The following is a 19,061-nucleotide window of genomic DNA, read 5'->3' as shown; positions in this document are numbered from 1 at the left end:
ATGTTAACCCTATGGGAAAATGCACGTGCCGATTACCCCAAAACGGGTTAATTATATTTCAAGCGTCCGATGCCAGCCGGTAGCTCCCCGATACGGGACCAAACGCTGAAAATGGCAAGAAAATCTACCGAGCCGTTTTCGAGGGATTCAAAATGACCCAAATCGCGGCAGAAACGCTAAAGACCCCCCTAGAGAGGTAGCTCAGGTTGGGATTTTCAATAGAAAATCACAATTCTAAAGAATAGTGATTTGTCTTAATTGAAAAGTCCCAACCTTCGGATAGTTCATCCCGATCGGTCCAGTGGTTCCTGAGTAATAGAATGCTGCAAGGGTGGCGGTCGAATAGTGTTGCCCCTATTTGGCAAAGTTGTGGACTGGTGCGTTTTGCGGCATAAATGGCGCACTGTTACAATTGTGGCGCATTGCGGCAAGGGCAGTCCTTTGTATGTGTTGCTTAAGCATGCATCCGTCCACAAAATTGAATCCAAATCGGATCATGTTTGACAAAGTTCCTACAAACATTTTGCGATTTCGGGCGATTATGGCGCATAATGACAAATGTGGCGCGGTGTATCAAACGCGGCGCAGTTGTCATTGACGCTTAACAATGCAGCCACCCACCAAATTTGAACCCAATCGGACCATATTTGAGAAAGTTATGGACATTTGAAATGAATATTTCACGAAGAAATATCTCCGCAAAGGAGGAGCCCAGCTGAACACGTAAGCCACGTGACCACTGGTGATGAAAGCAGGACCTGTCCCCTCACCGACTGACCCAATTCAGTGTTCTTGGCTGGTTCTGTTTCCACGCTATACGGCCACAAGTTGGTCAAAACACCATTATGTGGGAGGTACTCGGCTCAAACACGTGGCCACGTGGCACGTGCCGGACCTTTGATAGCTTCACCGTTCACGCCACGTGATAACCCATCGACCTGGCCATCAGCAAGTAAAAGATGACCCCGGCCGGTGTCACCGTCCCTGAACAGTGGACGGCTAAACTCGAAAAACGGGAAAATTTAGGGAAATTTCACCTTTCGAATATATAATTTCCCCAGAATTTTGAATTTTTCATTTTACAAAAAATCCGAGATAGCAGTATTTTAGCCCCCTTCATTCTGTGTTTATACCCGTTTTCAGATCGACCCTATCATAAAAACTGATGGCCTGACGGCTATTTCCCCCATTCCTTGCATTTCACAATGTTGGTGTATTTAAGAACAAAAATCGACCCCGTGCCACGGCACGTGCAATAGCACGTGCGCCACGTGACCACTAGTGCGACAAGCTGGACTCATCTGCTCACCGGCTGCGTTGATTTGGTGTCGCTAGGTGGAGTGGTTTCCACGCCATAGGACCCCCAGTTGGCCAATGTCGGATTTTCCCGGAGGTTACCCCATCAAACACGTTTGCACGTGGCACGTGCTATTCAATCGCCCCATATCTGACCCATACCACGTGGTAGCCGACACCCTGGGGCACAACATATTGGAACATTTTCAAAATCTAACGTGGAAATTTTTTGCAAAATCGATTTGAAAATAATTTTTCAAATTCGCCATAGGCTCAACATGGGGTAACTGTCGGTCACGATTACCCGAAACTGTACCCTATGATTTTTAAATAATTACCCCCAGAAGGTGAGGTGCCAGCCCAAGAACTGATCCTAAAAAAGTGGACAAATATTACTGAACAGATTTTGCGCAAATCGCATTTTTAATTTTTCCCCATGTTAACCCTATGGGAAAATGCACGTGCCGATTACCCCAAAACGGGTTAATTATATTTCAAGCGACCGGTACCAGCCGGTAGCTCCCCCACACGGGACCAAACGCTGAAAATGGCAAGAAAATCTACCGAGCCGTTTCGGCGGCGATCAAAATGACCCAAATCGCGGCCGAAACGCTAAACACCCCCCTAGAGAGGTAGCTCAGGTTGGGATTTTCAATAGAAAATCACAATTCTAAAGAATAGTGATTGTTCTTAATTGAAAAGTCCCAACCTTCGGATACCTAATCTCCGTCAGCTCGTGAGTCTAGCAGCCGCAGAGTCACGAAACAAAGCGGTGTGAGATAGGAACAGGACTGGACTGCGACTCGAATTCCGCTATCCATACAAGCGGATCCAAGGAGCGGCAATGGCTGAGTCCGGACTCAGGGAGTCGTCTCACGGCTCGAGGGGGGGGGCGGTGTCCTTCACGGACGAACGCGCGACATCTCCCAGCCAGCTGCCCTCTCCCACGGCAGATAATGAGACGAGTGGTGCCACAGCTTGACAGGGCGGCCGGAGCCGAACGCGTGACCGCAAACATCCGGAAACACCACACGTGACTGCATATGAGGGATAGGCTAGCGCAGCAGCTGACGTCACGCCACGCGTAACTTTACTAATCTGCAAATACCAGCCGTTGAAATCCCACCCATGATAAACAGCGTTGGCTTTCACGCGAATTGGTGTCCATCTCCGCCAGCGTCGCGCGCCTCTGTTTATGGCCAGCCCGGTGCGTGGGCGGCCGCTCGTCGGTGCCAGGTCCGTAGCGCAGCGCCGTTTCCGACGCACAGGCTTCCCGGAACGTCGGCGTCGACGCACGCGGCGCGGCGGGAAGCCCTGTGACGCGTGCCCGGCACACCGGCGCATCAAAGCCGCAGCCGACAGCGTACGTCGACGATCGGTGATTGATGATCGACGGTCGACGGTATCGATGGTTGGCGTTAGCAGTAAAGCGTTATGCGTCCCAAACAGACAGGCCTGCGACACAGGGCCTGGTCGGCTACATGCGGGGAAACAGCTCCACTTCAGAGCATCGTCAAATCGTTATCGAAATACGTACTTTTATTATACTGCGCAGTGGCGGCATTTGCGACTGAAGTCGCAGCTCAGATGGCCGGTATCCTTTTCAGCAGAGCTGTTCAATGGACATCACTAACTACACCGGTGGCGTATAATTCCGTTGATGGTGGCACTCCATTTACCGCCGCTAGGCCTTCAAAGAGCCCCGCGTCTCACCCTCCCCCTTCCCCGGCCCGTGCGGCGCAGTTCCTTTGGCGTGGGACACGTCAGTCCAGGCCTTTTCCCCGACCGTCCCTGCATGCGACACTCATGAATGGGATCCGCTGCACTTAGTACACCTGTTGTCGGCCCATTGTGCGCCTTATGGGACTATTATGTCTCGGAAGCATGTACACGTGCCTTTTCGAGGACACCGGCCTATGGCGAAACCCGTCGGTGTCGATGGGGTCTCGGGATGAGCCGGGGGTGTGTACGTAAGGGGAGCCGATGGGAATTCAGGGAGGAACGATGAAGTCTCGGGAAGACTAGATGTACCAGAATGAAATAAGGTCGGAGTAGGATATGTCCTCACAAAACAGGTGGACATCGTAACCAAACCATCGTGGGACATCGTAAACCATCAACATTTGAGGACGGTAAGAGCTCAGCAGCGGCAGCAGCAGTGGGTCAGAGAAACACGGATAGGTCAGGTTAGTGGGTTAGTGGAACATATTCAGGACAGTGGGTCTGTACGACAGAGCAGCAGCGTCAGCAGTCCGGGACGGGTCAACTCAGCAGGATCCTGGGAGGGGTTAGCGGGCTCAGCAGGCTCAGCAGTCACGGACAGGGTCAGCAGAGTCGGCACTCCCGGGACGGGTCAACTCAGCAGGATCCCGGGCAGGGTCAGCAGGGTCAGCAGTCCCGGGCAGGGTCAGCAGTCTCAGCAGTCCCGGGCAGGGTCAGCAGTCTCAGTAGTCCCGGGCGGGGTCAGCGGGCCCGGCAGTCCCTGGCAGGGTCAGCAGGCCCGGCAGTCCCGGGCAGGGTCAGCAGGGTCGGCAGTCCCGGGCAGGGTCGGCGGGCTCAGCAGCCCTAGCCAGGGTCAGCAAACTCGGCACTCCCGGGCAGGGTCAGCAGGGTCGGCACTCCCGGGCAGGGTCAGCAGGGTCGGCGGGCTCAGCACTCCCGGGCAGGGTCAGCAAACTCGGCACTCCCGGGCGGGGGTCAGCAGGGTCGGCAGGCTCAGCAGCCCTAGCCAGGGGCGGCGGGGACGGACCGGTTGGCCGGCGGCCGGTCTGATCAATACTGGTGGAGCTGCGGCCGCCGCCGCCGCCGCCGGCGGGGCTGCAGCTCCAGTCGACGGCGCTCCGTTAACTCGGTCACGGCCGACCAGCCGTGGTGGGGCCGCCGCCGGCGTGAGCCCCGGTTCAGGGCGAGCACGGGCGGCGCTGACCGTTCGCAGAGAGGTGGAGCGGCGCCCGCATCCTTCACATCGAACACCGTTTTGATTCGAAGGGAGCGCCGAGAGGCATGAAAGCGCTACTAGTGACCTTCCGGGCTTCAGTGGCGACTGAGAGAATCGAACGAACCTCGTTCCATGCAGCCTTTTGTGAGAGTGAATAGCTCTGAGCTCTCAACAACTTACCAATGGTTTTGCGAGGACTGAGGATTGATGAAGGCTGAATTGAAGTGTCGTACTGACTTAAAAGTCACCGTCCAGCACAAGAAGAAGATCTATTCTGCTCTCCTCTACACCTTCCAGCCAACTAAACTCACAATCCCCCTCCTGGCACATCCACAGCTCGCAGACACACATCTCACATCATCACCAACCAATCGCGCTGTCATACGTCATATATCTCACATCATAACCAGCCAATCATGCTCCCATACGTCATGCCCGGCCCAGCTACTTGCAGGGTGTAACTCGGCCCTGCCGGCATCAGATGCCGGCGGCTATGACCAACGCTGGGTCACCGGTTCACAGCTCGACGCTGAAGCTGACTCACACTTATACGGCTCACATTCATCCTTGCGTCACGCTACATCACCCCCTGGTTCTGAAGAACCACATTACTCTACATGTTACATGTCATTCAATCAACGCATCAACTACATCCTCTGGCACACCATCGCCATATCTTTCCGGCTCTCTTCGAACACGCGTACCACGCCGCAGCGTCGCAGGCACGAACGTTTCACTCTCGTCTGCAGACACATCGGACCCGGTCGGTGGATCGGGGTCCGGGGACTGAGCAACGCTGGGCGGCCGCGTGTCCGACTCCGTCACATCACTCGGAGCTGGCGACACACACACGCCATCACACTCGCTGTCATCAGACCACTCCACCGTTGGCGCTCGCAGAGCCCCTGGCCTCGGACATTCAGGGACGGTCAACCGATGTCGGAGGTTTCGCACATGTCGTGGGACATTATCGACTTCGATTGTCTGGGCCGAAACGACGCCTGTCACAATACCCTCGTCTGACTTTACAAAACATCGGTCGCCCCGCCGCCGAACCCACACCTTGTCCCCTACCTGGTATACACCGGGTTTCTTCAGCGGCAGGGCGTCACCAGGCTCGTCTGAGGTTCTGCGGGGCGTCACGTCAACGTCTCGGCCAGGGTGTCGAAGCACCCCGTTGATTGGAGCTGTGGCCGGGTCACTGCCATCCTTCGGTGTCACGTTGTACCGATGGACTGCTTCAGCAACGGAGCAGGACTGCCGGGCCACCATCACTTTGATGGTACGATGATGGCGCTCGACGATGCCGTTCCCGCCGGGCTCGTAGGCAGCGCGGAACCGGATGGATACGTCCCAGCGAGCCGCGAACGCTAACATGACCCGGCCACGGAACTCTGTCGCATTGTCCGTGAGTATTTCCGCCGGGGCTCCACGCTCTAGAAACACGTTCTCCAGCTCACTCACAATCTCCAGAGCTCCTGCCCGGCGAAGCCGTCGCCATATGGCGTACCTCGACGGCCCGCAGTCCACCAGCGTCAGGTATGGGTGGCCGTGCACGTGGGTGACATCCATGGCCAGGCGATCCCACGTGCGTTCTGTTCCGAGTGACCCACCGGGCCAGCGCTCCGGCGCCGGGTCAATCGAGGCACACGTCTGGCATCGTCTGACCACGTCTCGCACAGCTGGTTTTGACACCCGCCTCACCCCCAGCTCACGTCGGGCGTACCACAACGTTCTCCTCACTCCTTGGTGACCGATGTTTTCGTGGATGGTGCGGATGTCACTCGCTGAGGCACTTGTGATGGCAGCGACAGCCACCGGTTGTGCTTTGGACGAATCAGTGGTTGGCTGGTCGGCAGTCTGCAGCCAGGCGTTGGGCACCCGCGTCACCTCATCAGCACGGTTGACCGCTGACGCGACCAGCTCGATAGTGACCTCCAGTTCGTACTCGATGACGAGCTGACGGAAAACAGCCACGCGCCGTCGGATAAGCATTTCGGACTGCGCCTTGGTTCGCAGCCTTGCCTTACCCGACAGCGCGTCACTCAGCCAGCGGTGCACCGTCACCGAGTCTGTCCGGAGCGTCAGGCGACGGAAGCCCCATGCTACCGCCAGGTTGACACCGTTGAGAGCGGCATCCAGTTCTGAGATATTGATGTGCACGTCCCTCTCCGATTCGGCACGCAGCCAGGACGCGTCCTCGATGATGGCGCCCGTGTCAGGGTCAGTGAGCACGACACCGCGGGCGATGGAGCTGGCGTCGGTCCACACCACGACGCTCGTCCCTGTCACACACCACTGGCCGCGTGCCGGGTCACATGCTCGAAACCGCCGTGACACCTCATCCACCTCACGTTGTAGCTCCTCGCTGACGATCGGAGTGTCCCAGTCCGGGCTGAGGCGGTTGGCAGTCCGCTTCATCCATGCAGCGGCCGGCCGCAGCCAGCCTGCGACCGGCACATGAGATGTCAGCTGGCCGGCCCACGCGAAGACAGATCGCCGCGTTAGCACGGGTGGAGCCTGCGTTGGTGACTCCCCGTCCCTACTCCACTGGAGTGCCGGCCCGTCGCTCTCGGCGACACGAAGGCCCAGCATACGTGCACCGGTCGCGACCCGCTCCGGCGGCTTGCATGTGAGCCCGAATCGAGCGAAGTGCTCGGCAACCTCATCAGCCGAGACCACCGCTTCGTTGACCAGCAGATCATCGGCGTAAGGCAGCACTGCCTCTGCCAACCCGGGGCTCTGTGCGAGCACCTTCCTGACCACAGCCTTCATGATCAGAGGCGCGATACTGAGCCCAAAGCCGACCCTGGTCAGGCAGTACCGCCGCCCTTGCACGATGACTGTCTGGTACGGCCACAGGGCCGGGTCCACACGAAGCTGAAGAAAAGCTTTCTTCAGATCCAGGACAGCGACCCGGCGTCCGTGACGTCGCCACCTTCGCAGCTCTTCCACGCAGACGTCAGCGTCGGCTGTGTGACGTGTCAGGTGTTGATTGAGTTCCCGATAATCTAACACCGGCCGCACCTTGTCCTTCGCTGCCTGAGTAACCACCATCAACGGGATCAATCCCTGTGCGGGACCGTACATCGTCTCATCGTATTCGCGCAGCCAGCCCTCACTAATCCACAGCGCCAGCTCTGCATCGAATTTTTCACGCGCACAACTCGGCACACCGTACTGAGCTATCGAGTTTCCAAGCGGGGGCGGAGCCACGCCACCGGCCCATTTCCAACGGACTGTCCACACATCATCGAACACAGCCGTGAAGTCAGTCTCGTCAATCCTTAGCTCCGGCTCCGTGTCGACCGCTCGACACACCTCCCGCTCCGGCGGGACCTCACGCTGCACCACAGCAGCCGTGTCGACCGCACGACACACCTCCCGCTCCGGCGGGGCCTCACGCTGCACCACAGTAGCCGTGTCGACCGCTCGACACACCTCCCGCTCCGGCGGGACCTCACGCTGCACCACAGCAGCCGTGTCAACCGCTCGACACACCTCCCGCTCCGGCGGGGCCTCACGCTGCACCACAGCAGCCGTGTCGACCGCTCGACACACCTCCCGCTCCGGCGGGGCCTCACGCTGCACCACAGCAGCCGTGTCGACGCTCGCAACTGGGTTGTCGCTCCCGAAGCGAACGGATCCTCCACTTACACTCACGCCCTGCAGGGCGTCAATGCCGGTCATGCCCAGCAACACGTCTACGCCCAGCAACCGGGCCGGTACGACGACCGCCCGCACACTCACTGTCGCCCCGCGCACTCCAAGGCTGACCACAGCCCGCCCACAGCACAGCACCGGGCTGTCGTTGACAGCGACCAAGCTGGCGTCACTCCGCTCCCAGCAGGACACCATGCCCTTCCACACCACTGTCTCGCTGCACCCTGTGTCGACGAGTGCTCGGCACTTGCGCCCATTTACATTGATGTCGATGATGGGGGCTCTTGGGTCACTGCGGCAGCTGGCGACGGCGGAGCCCGTGGCGCTGATGTAGCGCCGTCGCCGTGCCCGTTTGGGCAGAGCCGGGCGATGTGGCCTACCTGGTTACAGGTCCAACACCGCAGTGGTGGACGGCGACCCGTCCCTCTGGCTCCCCGCTGCTGCTGTACATATGATGGCGGCGGCTGGACGACAGCCACCGATGCAGTCGCTCTCTCCCTGGCCGCCATCGCCAACGTTGACCTAGCGACGGCGACGGCTCGCTCCAAGGAGAGAGTTTCATCTCCAGCACTGTTACGTACTGTTAGCCGCACCTCCGGCGGCAGACCTTGCAGGAAGTGCGTCGTCATCACTTCGTTGGACACTGAACCTATGAGGGATATCAGCCGCTTGACTGATCCCAGGTAGGCATCCACAGACTCGCCCGGTTGTAGACGGCGGTGATACAGCTCATACATAGCCGCGTCGGGTCCCAATGCAAATGCACGATGCAGTTTTTGGCGGACGATTGCAGCATCCCGCTGCTCGGTGGAGGAGAGGGTGGCCCACACCTCGTACGCCTGGTCCCTCAGGCGTGTGGGTATGACAGCGGCCAGTGACACACGACGCAGGGCACACAGCTGTGTCGCCTGCTCCAGCCATCTGACGACGTCACCGCTGCCGTCGAACTCCGGTATTGCCCGCAGATCGAATGCAGGCGCAGGAAACTCTGGTTCCATGGTATTGGTACCAGCTACCGGTGCACCACTGCCCTCTTCTACGTCAGACATAATCACAACACTTAGTCGAGAAGGCCGAAATAGCTTGTCGTACTGACTTAAAAGTCACCGTCCAGCACAAGAAGAAGATCTATTCTGCTCTCCTCTACACCTTCCAGCCAACTAAACTCACAATCCCCCTCCTGGCACATCCACAGCTCGCAGACACACATCTCACATCATCACCAACCAATCGCGCTGTCATACGTCATATATCTCACATCATAACCAGCCAATCATGCTCCCATACGTCATGCCCGGCCCAGCTACTTGCAGGGTGTAACTCGGCCCTGCCGGCATCAGATGCCGGCGGCTATGACCAACGCTGGGTCACCGGTTCACAGCTCGACGCTGAAGCTGACTCACACTTATACGGCTCACATTCATCCTTGCGTCACGCTACATGAAGCTATTTCCTGGTCGACGCCGGAGCTTCAGAGGGTCAGGAATGGCACGAGGAACGCAAACCATGCAGAAATTTGTTAGTTTTGACTCAGGGCTTACAAAGACAGCCTTAGGGCTTGAAAAGGCCACTTAGACAGTTGTGTTTTCTCACACGAACAACTCATAGACGCCACCCATGTATATCTGAAGCTGTTGCGTGTCACTTTAAATCACCAAGGTGGCTAAAATACAGGCAATGTAGATAATCAAGGGCAATCATCACATCATCGCCGGCCAGCCCTCCCAGCCCGCCGCGTGGCGCCTCCGCCGGCGGCGGCCCGGTCCGATCGGCCCGTTACTGCGCAGTAGTGTCGGCCTGCGTGACCAGCGCACGGCAACAGCCGCGGCCAAAAAAGCCGACATCCAAGGCCGAGCGGCGCCGCCACGAGCGAGCGCCTTCAGCCGTCCCGGTAAACAGGGCTTCGAAAACTGGCGGACGTCCGTGCCGAGCCGCAACAAACAACACAGGCTTGTAGCACGGCAGTGAGACGAAAACAAAAACCCTTCACTCAGCCCCGTTTGGATAAATGAGGGAGACGCCATGATCGGGTCAGTGGGTATCGGTGCCGATCTGTCTCATGACGCAGCCGGCCGGCCATCGCCCGTCAGCCGCCAGCGGTCCGAGCGCGCCACCTGACCGACGCCGCCCGACCGGCGTCCCCGCCCCGTTCGTCGCCGGCGTCTCGCGGCTAGCGGTCGGGCCGCTCGCGCCGGCCTCCCCCACCGGATGATTAATGGACTCGTCCGGCCAGCCAGGTGCACCGGCGCCGCGCTGACGCGTCTGGCCAGCTGGCGTCGTCGGCCGGCCGGCCGGCTCCGATTTCCCTCCCTCTGCCGGTCCTTCCGAGACCGTCCCCTCTGACCAGACGGCCGCTCTCCCGCATAGCAACAGGGGAGTCACGGTGAGCAGACGTAATAGGTGTGACACAGGGGGTGTCCCGTCATCCAGCGACCAGTCGCTATCACCCCGACATAGTTTGTAGCATCATAATATCATATACGATATGATTTGTCATCTAAGGTGCTAGTTCCTCCTCTCGTCCAAACGTCTATTTACGTGCGGGAGGCATTGACTTTTCCATCTGACGCATCGTCCCTGACCAGCCTCTCACGCACACAGCCGTTCAGCCACCGCTTCCTCACCTCATTGATGTGTTTGTACGTCTTGATGAGGTCGAGTGTGAGTTTCCGCAGCGGCGCCTGGGTGGCATCCCGGAACCGGCACGGGGTGCGCGCCTGCATGGTCTGCAGGTCGGGCCCGTTGCTCGGAGACCGCGAGGACAGCGATGAGATGTCTCCGGCGGCCGGTGGCGGCGAGTCTTCGGGGGAGGGGGGCTCGACACGGCCGGCGCCTCCAGTGGCGGTCTGCCGGGGCAGCGCCGGGCCCGGCCGGGACCTCAGCTGGTCTGAAACACAGGGCAGAGGAACAACAGGTCAGCCGGCTGCCGACCCTGGGACACAGCGCCAGGTCCGGCCAAGACCTCAGCTAGTCTGAAACATAGAGCACAGGGGCAAAAGGTCAGCCAGCTACCGACTCAGGGACACAACGCCAGGTCCGACCAAGACTTCAGCTGGGTCTGAAACGCAGGCAGCAGACGGGCTAACAGGTCAGCAGACTGTGGAAAGAAGGACACAGGTGGCAAGGCTAGCATGGGCGATGGTGGTGCGGTATAATGACGTAATAGTGTGAAGGGGTGACGTTACGCTACACAAACAAAGAAGCACAACACACGCTCAAAATAAAGAACGATTGGCCGCCGCCACCTGTGCGTAAATGAATCACTCCACATGCAGCAGTTTTACATAACACCAGCTGACGGCCAAGTTGAGTCACCCACCAATCTACGCAACATGTATCCAGGAGCAAAACACGTGTCAAGGTCTGCCCTAAACACCATGTCAAAGGCGTCACGTGACCTCAATTCCGCTGCATTGTCAGGCTGCAAATGCAATGCCAGCCAGCTGGAGTGCTGCCTTAGTGATGCCACTTATGTGAATGGTCGTGCAATGGAAGACACGGCCATTCCCATACGACAGCCTACAATGGAGACAGCTTACAAAGCTTGGCGATTGGCGGTTCAATAAACAGCGTCTTCCAAGGAAGCACAGGCAACATTACTAAGATCACTGATATATCTATCGTCCAAATCCGAACATCACATACCAGACGGCTCTTTCGGAAGAAACCTTTAAATATAAGGAAAACTTAACCAAAAACCTTCCAGTTCACTTGCATACAAATAACACCAGATACTGCAAGCCACCAAAAGATACAACCCCGTTCTAAGCAAGCATCGCCACACCGACAATTACCTCCCACGGACATTTTTCCATTTCTCATTTTAGCTGGAGCAGTCCACCAAAGACAGCCACAGCACAGAGCTCGTCAATCAGAGTTTGTCACCACACAACGTGCTAGACAGAACTAAGGCAACAAAGGCAGTTCCGACTGTAAAACTAGCGGCATGGACCGTGGCTATCTGGCCTTGCCACATCGGCACAAAGGTCTGAAAGTGTATCTCCACGGCGCAAACACAGTGCCCGGCCCTTATCTGTCGGTTATCTGCGGTTACCCGCCGCCAAACAGCCGGTCACGACTGTTCCAGGCTCGGAGAGACGGAAGGTTGGGCCCTGCCCTGCGGGTCAGCCACCCCCGAGTCACGAAAAACACGCCCCCCCCCCCCCCGCTGATGGCTCACTCGGTCCGCTCTCGTCATAGTTCACGACCAAGGTCGACAATCCCCAGTCCATGGTTAACGATCCACATTCCACAGTCCACAGTTCACGGTCAAAGATCCACGGTTAACAATTTAGTCATCCACAGTTCGTCATAATGCGAGTCGGTCCTTAGTCACAGTCCGAACGAATGCACCGGTTAAAAGCCGGAAGCAAGAGCACCGAGAGCAAGCTCAGAAGCAATATGAACTTTGATGCGCCGACATCTTTATGGAACAAGCAGCGACAAAAAAGGGTAAATGGTTGGTCTGTCTGAGGGTAAGACCGGCACTCTGAGCTTAGGTGAGCAAGCTTCGTGAAAATTCGCGCTAAGTCAATGACGTCCGCGATACAGGTTCTGTTCTCTGAAGTATGATTATCGTCAGCGATTATCGATAATCGTTACGATTAGGTATTACGATTATCAATTTGATCAACCATTTTTTTCCAATTCTTGTGACAGCAACAAATCGCTATGAAATATCATCGGGAGGGATATCTGCCGCTATCAACTCACCAAACAGGCGAGGGCCTTTTCACGATGAGTGGTGACATTCCACAAGCCTAAACGCTGAAATGGAACTGGCTCGAAATTCGAAAAATAGGCTGTAACTCTGAGGTGGAAAGAAACTGAAAGTGAGGACGTTGAATTACATAGCTTCAGAGCAAGGATAAAAATGATAATATGGTAAAATCTTCCCATTTATATTGCAAAATATTCCTAGCGCCACGGTTTGTCACATTTCAGCCAAATTATTTGTGTGAAATCGGGCCATAAGCCTCGCGAGATCTCTCATCAGGATCTCCTGCTTTCATCTGCCATCGGCAGTTCGGCGCGCATTCTAAGGTCCGTGGATACTGGCTCACCTGGCCGCCGCGCCGCGCTGGTCACGGCCCACGCACCTGACGCAATGCGTGTGCGCCGCACGGCCTCCGGCGCTCCTGACCAGACCGTCTGACCCACATTCGAGCCACCAGCTGCGCACGTGACCGCCCCACCCGCGTCCCCGCCCAGCCCCGCCGGCCGCGGGGTCGACCATGCATCTACGCATTCGGTGAGAGACGCGCCGGCCGGCCGGCAGGCGCCTGGCCGCCGCCGCGGCACGATTCGGCGCGCCTGTTTACCGGCTCCGACTCTGGTCGGCGCCGGTGCGGCGGCTGTGGCTTTGGCCGCGGATCAATAGCCGGGAATGGAGCGGCGACCGGACCGGTGACGACTGGTCGGTGAACCGGCCCGGTCCAGCGCCCGGCGCCGCGACCCCCCCCCCCCCCCGCAGCCGGGGACAGCGTCCAGCCGAGGGGGGGGGGGCTCCGGTGGGCGCGGGTCGCCGGGTCCGCCTGCCTGCCTGCCTGCCCTGCCGGTGGTTGGTCGGTAATGTTTCACCGCGCCGGCTTGGCACGCGCCGGCCACGTGAGAGACAGACAGACGGACCCCGCCCGGCCGGCCGGACTTCGGCCCACTCCCAGCCGAGAGCCGACTGGGACCGCGTCCGCGGGCGATGCCAGTCAAAGGCAGCACTGCTGACTGATACGTGATGATGAAATAATGGGAGAGATACATCAGGCAAGCCAAAGTGAACTGCGCAGATTGCTCCTAAAACACCGGGAAAATTTCATTCTTTTCTGTTGCAAATTGCAATAATGAAGAACCAAACAAGGTAAAAAAGGCAACGAAATGTTTATCGGTATTTTTGAGTCAATAGTCAATACTTCATTTAAAACTGCACATGCCTCCCGCTGACGCGATTATGACAAATACTCGTACAAAGTAGTAAGGTTTGTCAACATCGGTATGCTAATGTTGACATATCGATAATGTTACAGACACTACAGCATGTCGCTGGTCGCTGGGTAGCGTCCAGGCCGCTTGGACACGCCGGCCCGTTCTTGCACCTGCCGCAGGCGTCAGCGCCGTCACATTCGGACACCGGACCAGTACACAGACACATCGATACGCGTGTTTACATGTGTATGTGGAGGGGCGAAAGACGCAGCTGCTAGAGTCAGAGACGGCAAGCCACGGTCATCTTTCGGGTCGACATCCGCGCACGAAACTAGGAACACGCCCTGTGGTGGTGTAATGATCATCTCCTGGCATTAGTCAATAGAACCTCGTCACCGGACCAAACCAGTGACCACCGTCCGTCACTGGTCGGGGGGGGGGGGAGGGGGAGCGTCCACAAAGCAGACTGGTCAGACCAGACACTCCTACTCGGAGAAGAGAAACGAGCGCCGAAACCGCCTCAGAGCACTTCCAGGGGCCAGACGCCGCAGTACGAGAGGTCACGGACCGACGTGAGAGCCGCAGTCGGCCGTTCCCAGTGGAAACGACCCGATTACATTCCAGCCGGCCACATTGACAGGCGGAACAGGCACTTCATGAGACGGGCCTGTGCAGATAATGCCACCATTGCAGAAAGGCAGGGGAGGAACTGAATGCTAACGGCCAATTCAATGCTGGTGGTAACATTGCAATGAAAGAATAATACGGATTTCGTTACATAAGGAGCTACGTTATGTCTCTGTTGATATGCCAAGGAACAAAGAAGCTTTAGCCAAACACCACAACGCCAAAGGTCTTGAAAACAAGAAGAGATTAGCGCAGCTCCAAAGGCATCCATTGATAGACGCGACAGAGCACGTGCAAAGCGCAGAATGACACGTGCCACTGCAGTGGCACCACACGCATGCATTCCTGCAACGATCCGATCCGAATTCCCTCTCCCACACACCCCTTTCAGCCTCGTGACAGCCACTTGAGCAACAGGCTCGCTACTTCCGACGCCGAACCGGCCGACGCGGGCCAGTACGGGCCATAACAGCTGACGCAGACTCGCGCCGCCCATAATGGCGAACCAACAGGTGTCACATCGCCCAAACGACGGTCTACGCGACGGCCGGACGCCGTCGACGGGACATTTCCGCCGGGGAGGCTCTCAAGTCTCCGCTCTTACTCATACTACACTCCTTCCCCTCTAGTTTTTTTTTTTTGTAGATGAGAAATCGAATAGACATTCAACGCAGCCAAACTCAAAATATCTTACGCCGAATATGACAGTAAGTTATATAAGTACCGGCTGGCTGAGTGGTTTTCAGCGAAATGTGGCGGACAACATGCCGTGGCGCCCCAGCATCGTCACAGGGACATCGTGCTTAGGGCGGCACACAATTACGCAGCCGGTTTTCTGAGAGCCGCCACACACAGGAAAGCAGTGCACGAGGGCAGGTCAGAGGTCACGGTCGCCGGTCCTCAGTAGTGGCGGAGTAGGTATGCCGAGCGGGGTGAACAAACAGTGGGTGGGTAAGGTCACCAGGTCCGCACGGCGATCGGGCCGGATCACAACAAACAACAGTGACGGGATGACTGCGGCACTGCAGCAGTACCATTGAAACTAGGCGGGAAGCGAGCGCCTCCAGTGTCGGATGGCAGTGCGAGCTTTGCGCTGAGAGTTGACGAACGGGTCCACTCCACTATCAGGTATCTGAGCAACGTGAAAGGGCGCTAGGCTTTTCAGATGAACCTAATACCGAGTTCCTTATTAAAATATGGTCCCCTGTCGCAAAACGAACAAAGCAGCACGCCAGCACAGCTTAAGACCAGGGATGCGGAGCCGTGGAAATTTCAGACGGCTCCGGCTCCGGCTCCGGCTCCTACTCAGTACATCCCCTATGCGATTAATTAAATACGGGAGGAAGTAAAAAGGCGATTGGATTGGTGCACGTTGCTTCTGTATTTGCATAACAAGGCTATTTTGAATACCGCATGTTTTACTGCCTTGTACAGTCTGTCTTAAAAGTACCGCGCAAAGTAACGGTGGATCCATCAAGCCTGACCGAGGAAGGGCCTGCTAAATTTGAGTCACCAAAGCAATTGACATTCTCGTCCATTCCCCAGGTCAATTGGTTCGGTGACTTTCAAATTATAGCAGGCCCTTCCTCGGTCAGGCTTGATGGATCCACCGTCACTTTGCGCGGTACTTTTAAGACAGACTGTACCTACTGTAAAACCGAACTAGGTCAATAATTTTTTCCTCTTCAAAAAAGAGCCAGAGTCGCCCCCTTTTTTACGGCTCCGGCTCCGGGCTATGTTGTTTCACGGCTCCGGCTCCGGGCAAAATATGCCGGCTCCGGCTCCAGCTCCGGCTCCGGCTCCGCACCCCTGCTTTAGACATAGATAAGCAGTAGCAGATATGCCAAACTTAGCTGATGGCACAACCGTGAGCATCCATAACCGTGGACGTTCCCGTCTTGATCGCGCCTATTACCTTCTTGGTTAGGCAATAGGCATACTCTCAAACAGACGGAAGACATCTCTGGGACGCCACAGCTGTGACGATTTAGGACGGCACACACTACTAGTTAAGAGTTGGGACGGCATGGCACGGTATGGAATGAAATAAATTGGAGTTTAACGGTATGGGACAGTACGGGACAGCATGCGCCGCAAAGCTGGGATGATACGGGACAGAGTGAGACGGCAGACATCGGAATTGGGACTACCGGAGCTGTGCTGGCCCACATCTGTAGATACGGTCACGGCACGGGCTCTACCTACGCCACCAAGACTCGACCAGAGCATGTCATGTCAGCCACGATTGCCGGCGATAGCTCCTGTTTCAGGTCCGCCTTCAGTACAGACCTCCATGAATGAATGCATGAACTGCAGCGAATAATAACAGCGGGCGAAACAATAAACCAATGAAATAGCTGCCCTGGCCAACAGTGAGTCGTCTCTAGTCAGTTTCCATTGTGTGGGACGGCCTCTACCGGAACATGATGAAACAGGATGTTATTCATTGCTTCTGCAAAATATGGATATTTTGGAAAGAAGTTAAGCTTATACTAGTTTTATATTGTGTGCCCTGCCCCTAATAGCCATCCCCGGCGTGAAAAATTTATCCTGGGATCAGACTCGGATCTATAATCCCTACAGATTACAGATCCAAGGGGAAACCCTTTCTAGTTTCTGCCAGGCTCTCTGGTTACCTTCCGAATGAAGCCACACTCCACAGGGGACCTCGGTCAGCATCGGAGCCCCCTTCCCACCCACGCCACCCCTTCTCACCCCCCCCCCCAGGCACCTGGCAGGGGGCGCCGGAAGTCCGCCAGTTCCGGCACGCGGCGAGGTGTCACGCCACAGGCGTTAGGAAGTCATCGCCATCTGATCGAGAGCCATACCGAACATCCGGGCGGCAGGTTCAAAGGGCAATGCACCGGAAATGCATTACGCACCCTTCATAAAGTACAGATGGGGTTCATGGAATCACAACACACAGCGATGACAGTGAAGCGTCTGTTTTGAGAGGCAGCGATTTCGCTGCAGGGATATCCGCGGTTTGCGTTCTGATTTTGGCACTGAAGTGGAATGACTCGTCTGGACCCAGCCTAGGACGCTGGGTTTCGACTGAACCGAAACTGTTGCATATCACAGTGCATAGAAAGCACAGCACAGCACATCTCCAATCACAACACAACAGACCACTGAACACACCCACTAATAAGCATAAGCATGACCATGACGAACTAAGAATGACGAAATGACAGGCAAATACCCAGCCCTGCCCCCCCCCCCTCCCCCCAGGGGCCACGTGAGTGGTCCTGGGAGCCACCCCGATCCCCGCGTGTTCACTTACACTTACTGCTGCTCTGCTGGCGACCCATCAGGAGCGCGCTGTGGTCCCTGGGCGGCGCGCATGGTCCGCGGTCCGCCAGCGCATGGTCCGGGGCCTGGGCGGGGCCGGCCACCGAGCCAGTGGACACCATGCACGGCCGGTCAGCGACGCGCCGTCATCGTTCGCCGCGGCCGCACCACTGTACCACTGCCGCGACCCGGCACTGCGCGGCACGCACCCCGCGCCCCGCGCACCGATCACCAAAACACGGCCCTCACTGGCGGCCGCCGGCCGACGGCCCCTCGCGCCCGCCGCCGGGATGTTTACGTTCGGCTGGACACTAACTGCCTCCCCCGCCGCGGACGAGTCCAAGTTGAATCATCTTTCCCAGCCGGTCGGCGGTGGGCACTTCACGCGGATCTGGAAATAAGTAACGAAATGAATACAGATATTGACATGTATGGTTGTGATATGAAAGAGCAGGGTTTCACAAAACTATTGCTAACAGGATAACAAAACTCTTCAAACCATAAATGACAAAATCTTGAAACGTTGAGATACGCTTGAAACTGGAAATCAAGCATGACCTCAGCCCTTCAATTCATCAGTTTCACATTCAAATTGTGAGACATTTAAGAGTGATTTTTATTATCAACTCAGTATTACTTACCTTTGATAGCTGGAAACAGAGCATAAGACCAATTGAGTGCGGTTGAGGCGTGCAGGACAGTGATGGCGTCTCGCCTGGCGTTGACGCAGAACCTTATGCCTAAAACTTCCCCTGCGTAACTTGCTGAATGCTCACTTTCTTACAATTTTCAACGAAGCACACGTCACTCAAAAAGCAGCACTCGTAGAAACAAATGCACGCAGTTTTCGTGAACCCCACGCCGCTCAACACACACGATTCGTGGCTCTCCAACGTAAACTCAAGGCTATAGAACTCCAGGTAAGGACACCAGCCGTTTGACCTTGAACGCCGCCGGCCGGCCGATGACGTCATTGGAGGCAAGCCGGCTCGGCGGACACACAAGGCGAATGCATAACGGAGGGGCGTTGGAACGTTGCGGGAGCCGCCGGGAGATATTTTAATGTGGTTGCATACCACCATTGTTATGTTGATTGATCTACAGACTGCATTCTTTTAAACCTCGATGCATCCTAGGCCTGGATGGTGCGTACATTCGTGGAACGATCACCCCGTCCGACGTCCGTGGTCGAAGCTGTCATAGTATTAAAGACACTAAAGGCCGCCGTCCACTGTGCGGAACGCGTGCGGTCCGTACGGAATTTAACACAGAACCCTATGGGCGCATCCGGTCCGTAAGGAAATCGTGTGCGTTCCGTCCGGACGCG

General features: G+C 56.7%; 1 protein-coding gene across 1 annotated transcript in view; it reads right to left on the bottom strand.

Moving 5' to 3' along the window:
* The window catches only part of LOC122375877 (serine/threonine-protein kinase minibrain-like), a gene marked incomplete at its 3' end in the record, with an annotated part of 62,235 nt that extends 43,606 nt beyond the window's left edge, over nucleotides 1–18,629 (bottom strand). Inside the window, exons 1-3 of the mRNA XM_043355452.1 lie at nucleotides 18,376–18,629; nucleotides 17,733–18,125; nucleotides 10,522–10,784 (exon numbers count right to left, since the gene is read on the bottom strand). Of these exons, the coding sequence (XP_043211387.1) occupies nucleotides 10,522–10,784; nucleotides 17,733–17,856 (387 nt within the window). The remainder of the gene's footprint in view (nucleotides 1–10,521; nucleotides 10,785–17,732; nucleotides 18,126–18,375) is intronic.
* Nucleotides 18,630–19,061: the final 432 nt, after the last annotated feature.

The sequence above is a fragment of the Amphibalanus amphitrite genome, unplaced genomic scaffold (assembly GCF_019059575.1).
Source record: "Amphibalanus amphitrite isolate SeventyFive unplaced genomic scaffold, NRLGWU_Aamphi_draft 001945F_arrow, whole genome shotgun sequence".
Lineage (NCBI taxonomy): Eukaryota > Metazoa > Arthropoda > Thecostraca > Balanomorpha > Balanidae > Amphibalanus > Amphibalanus amphitrite.
Note: the sequence above shows the minus strand (reverse complement) of the source record. Positions and strands in the feature narration are given on the sequence as shown.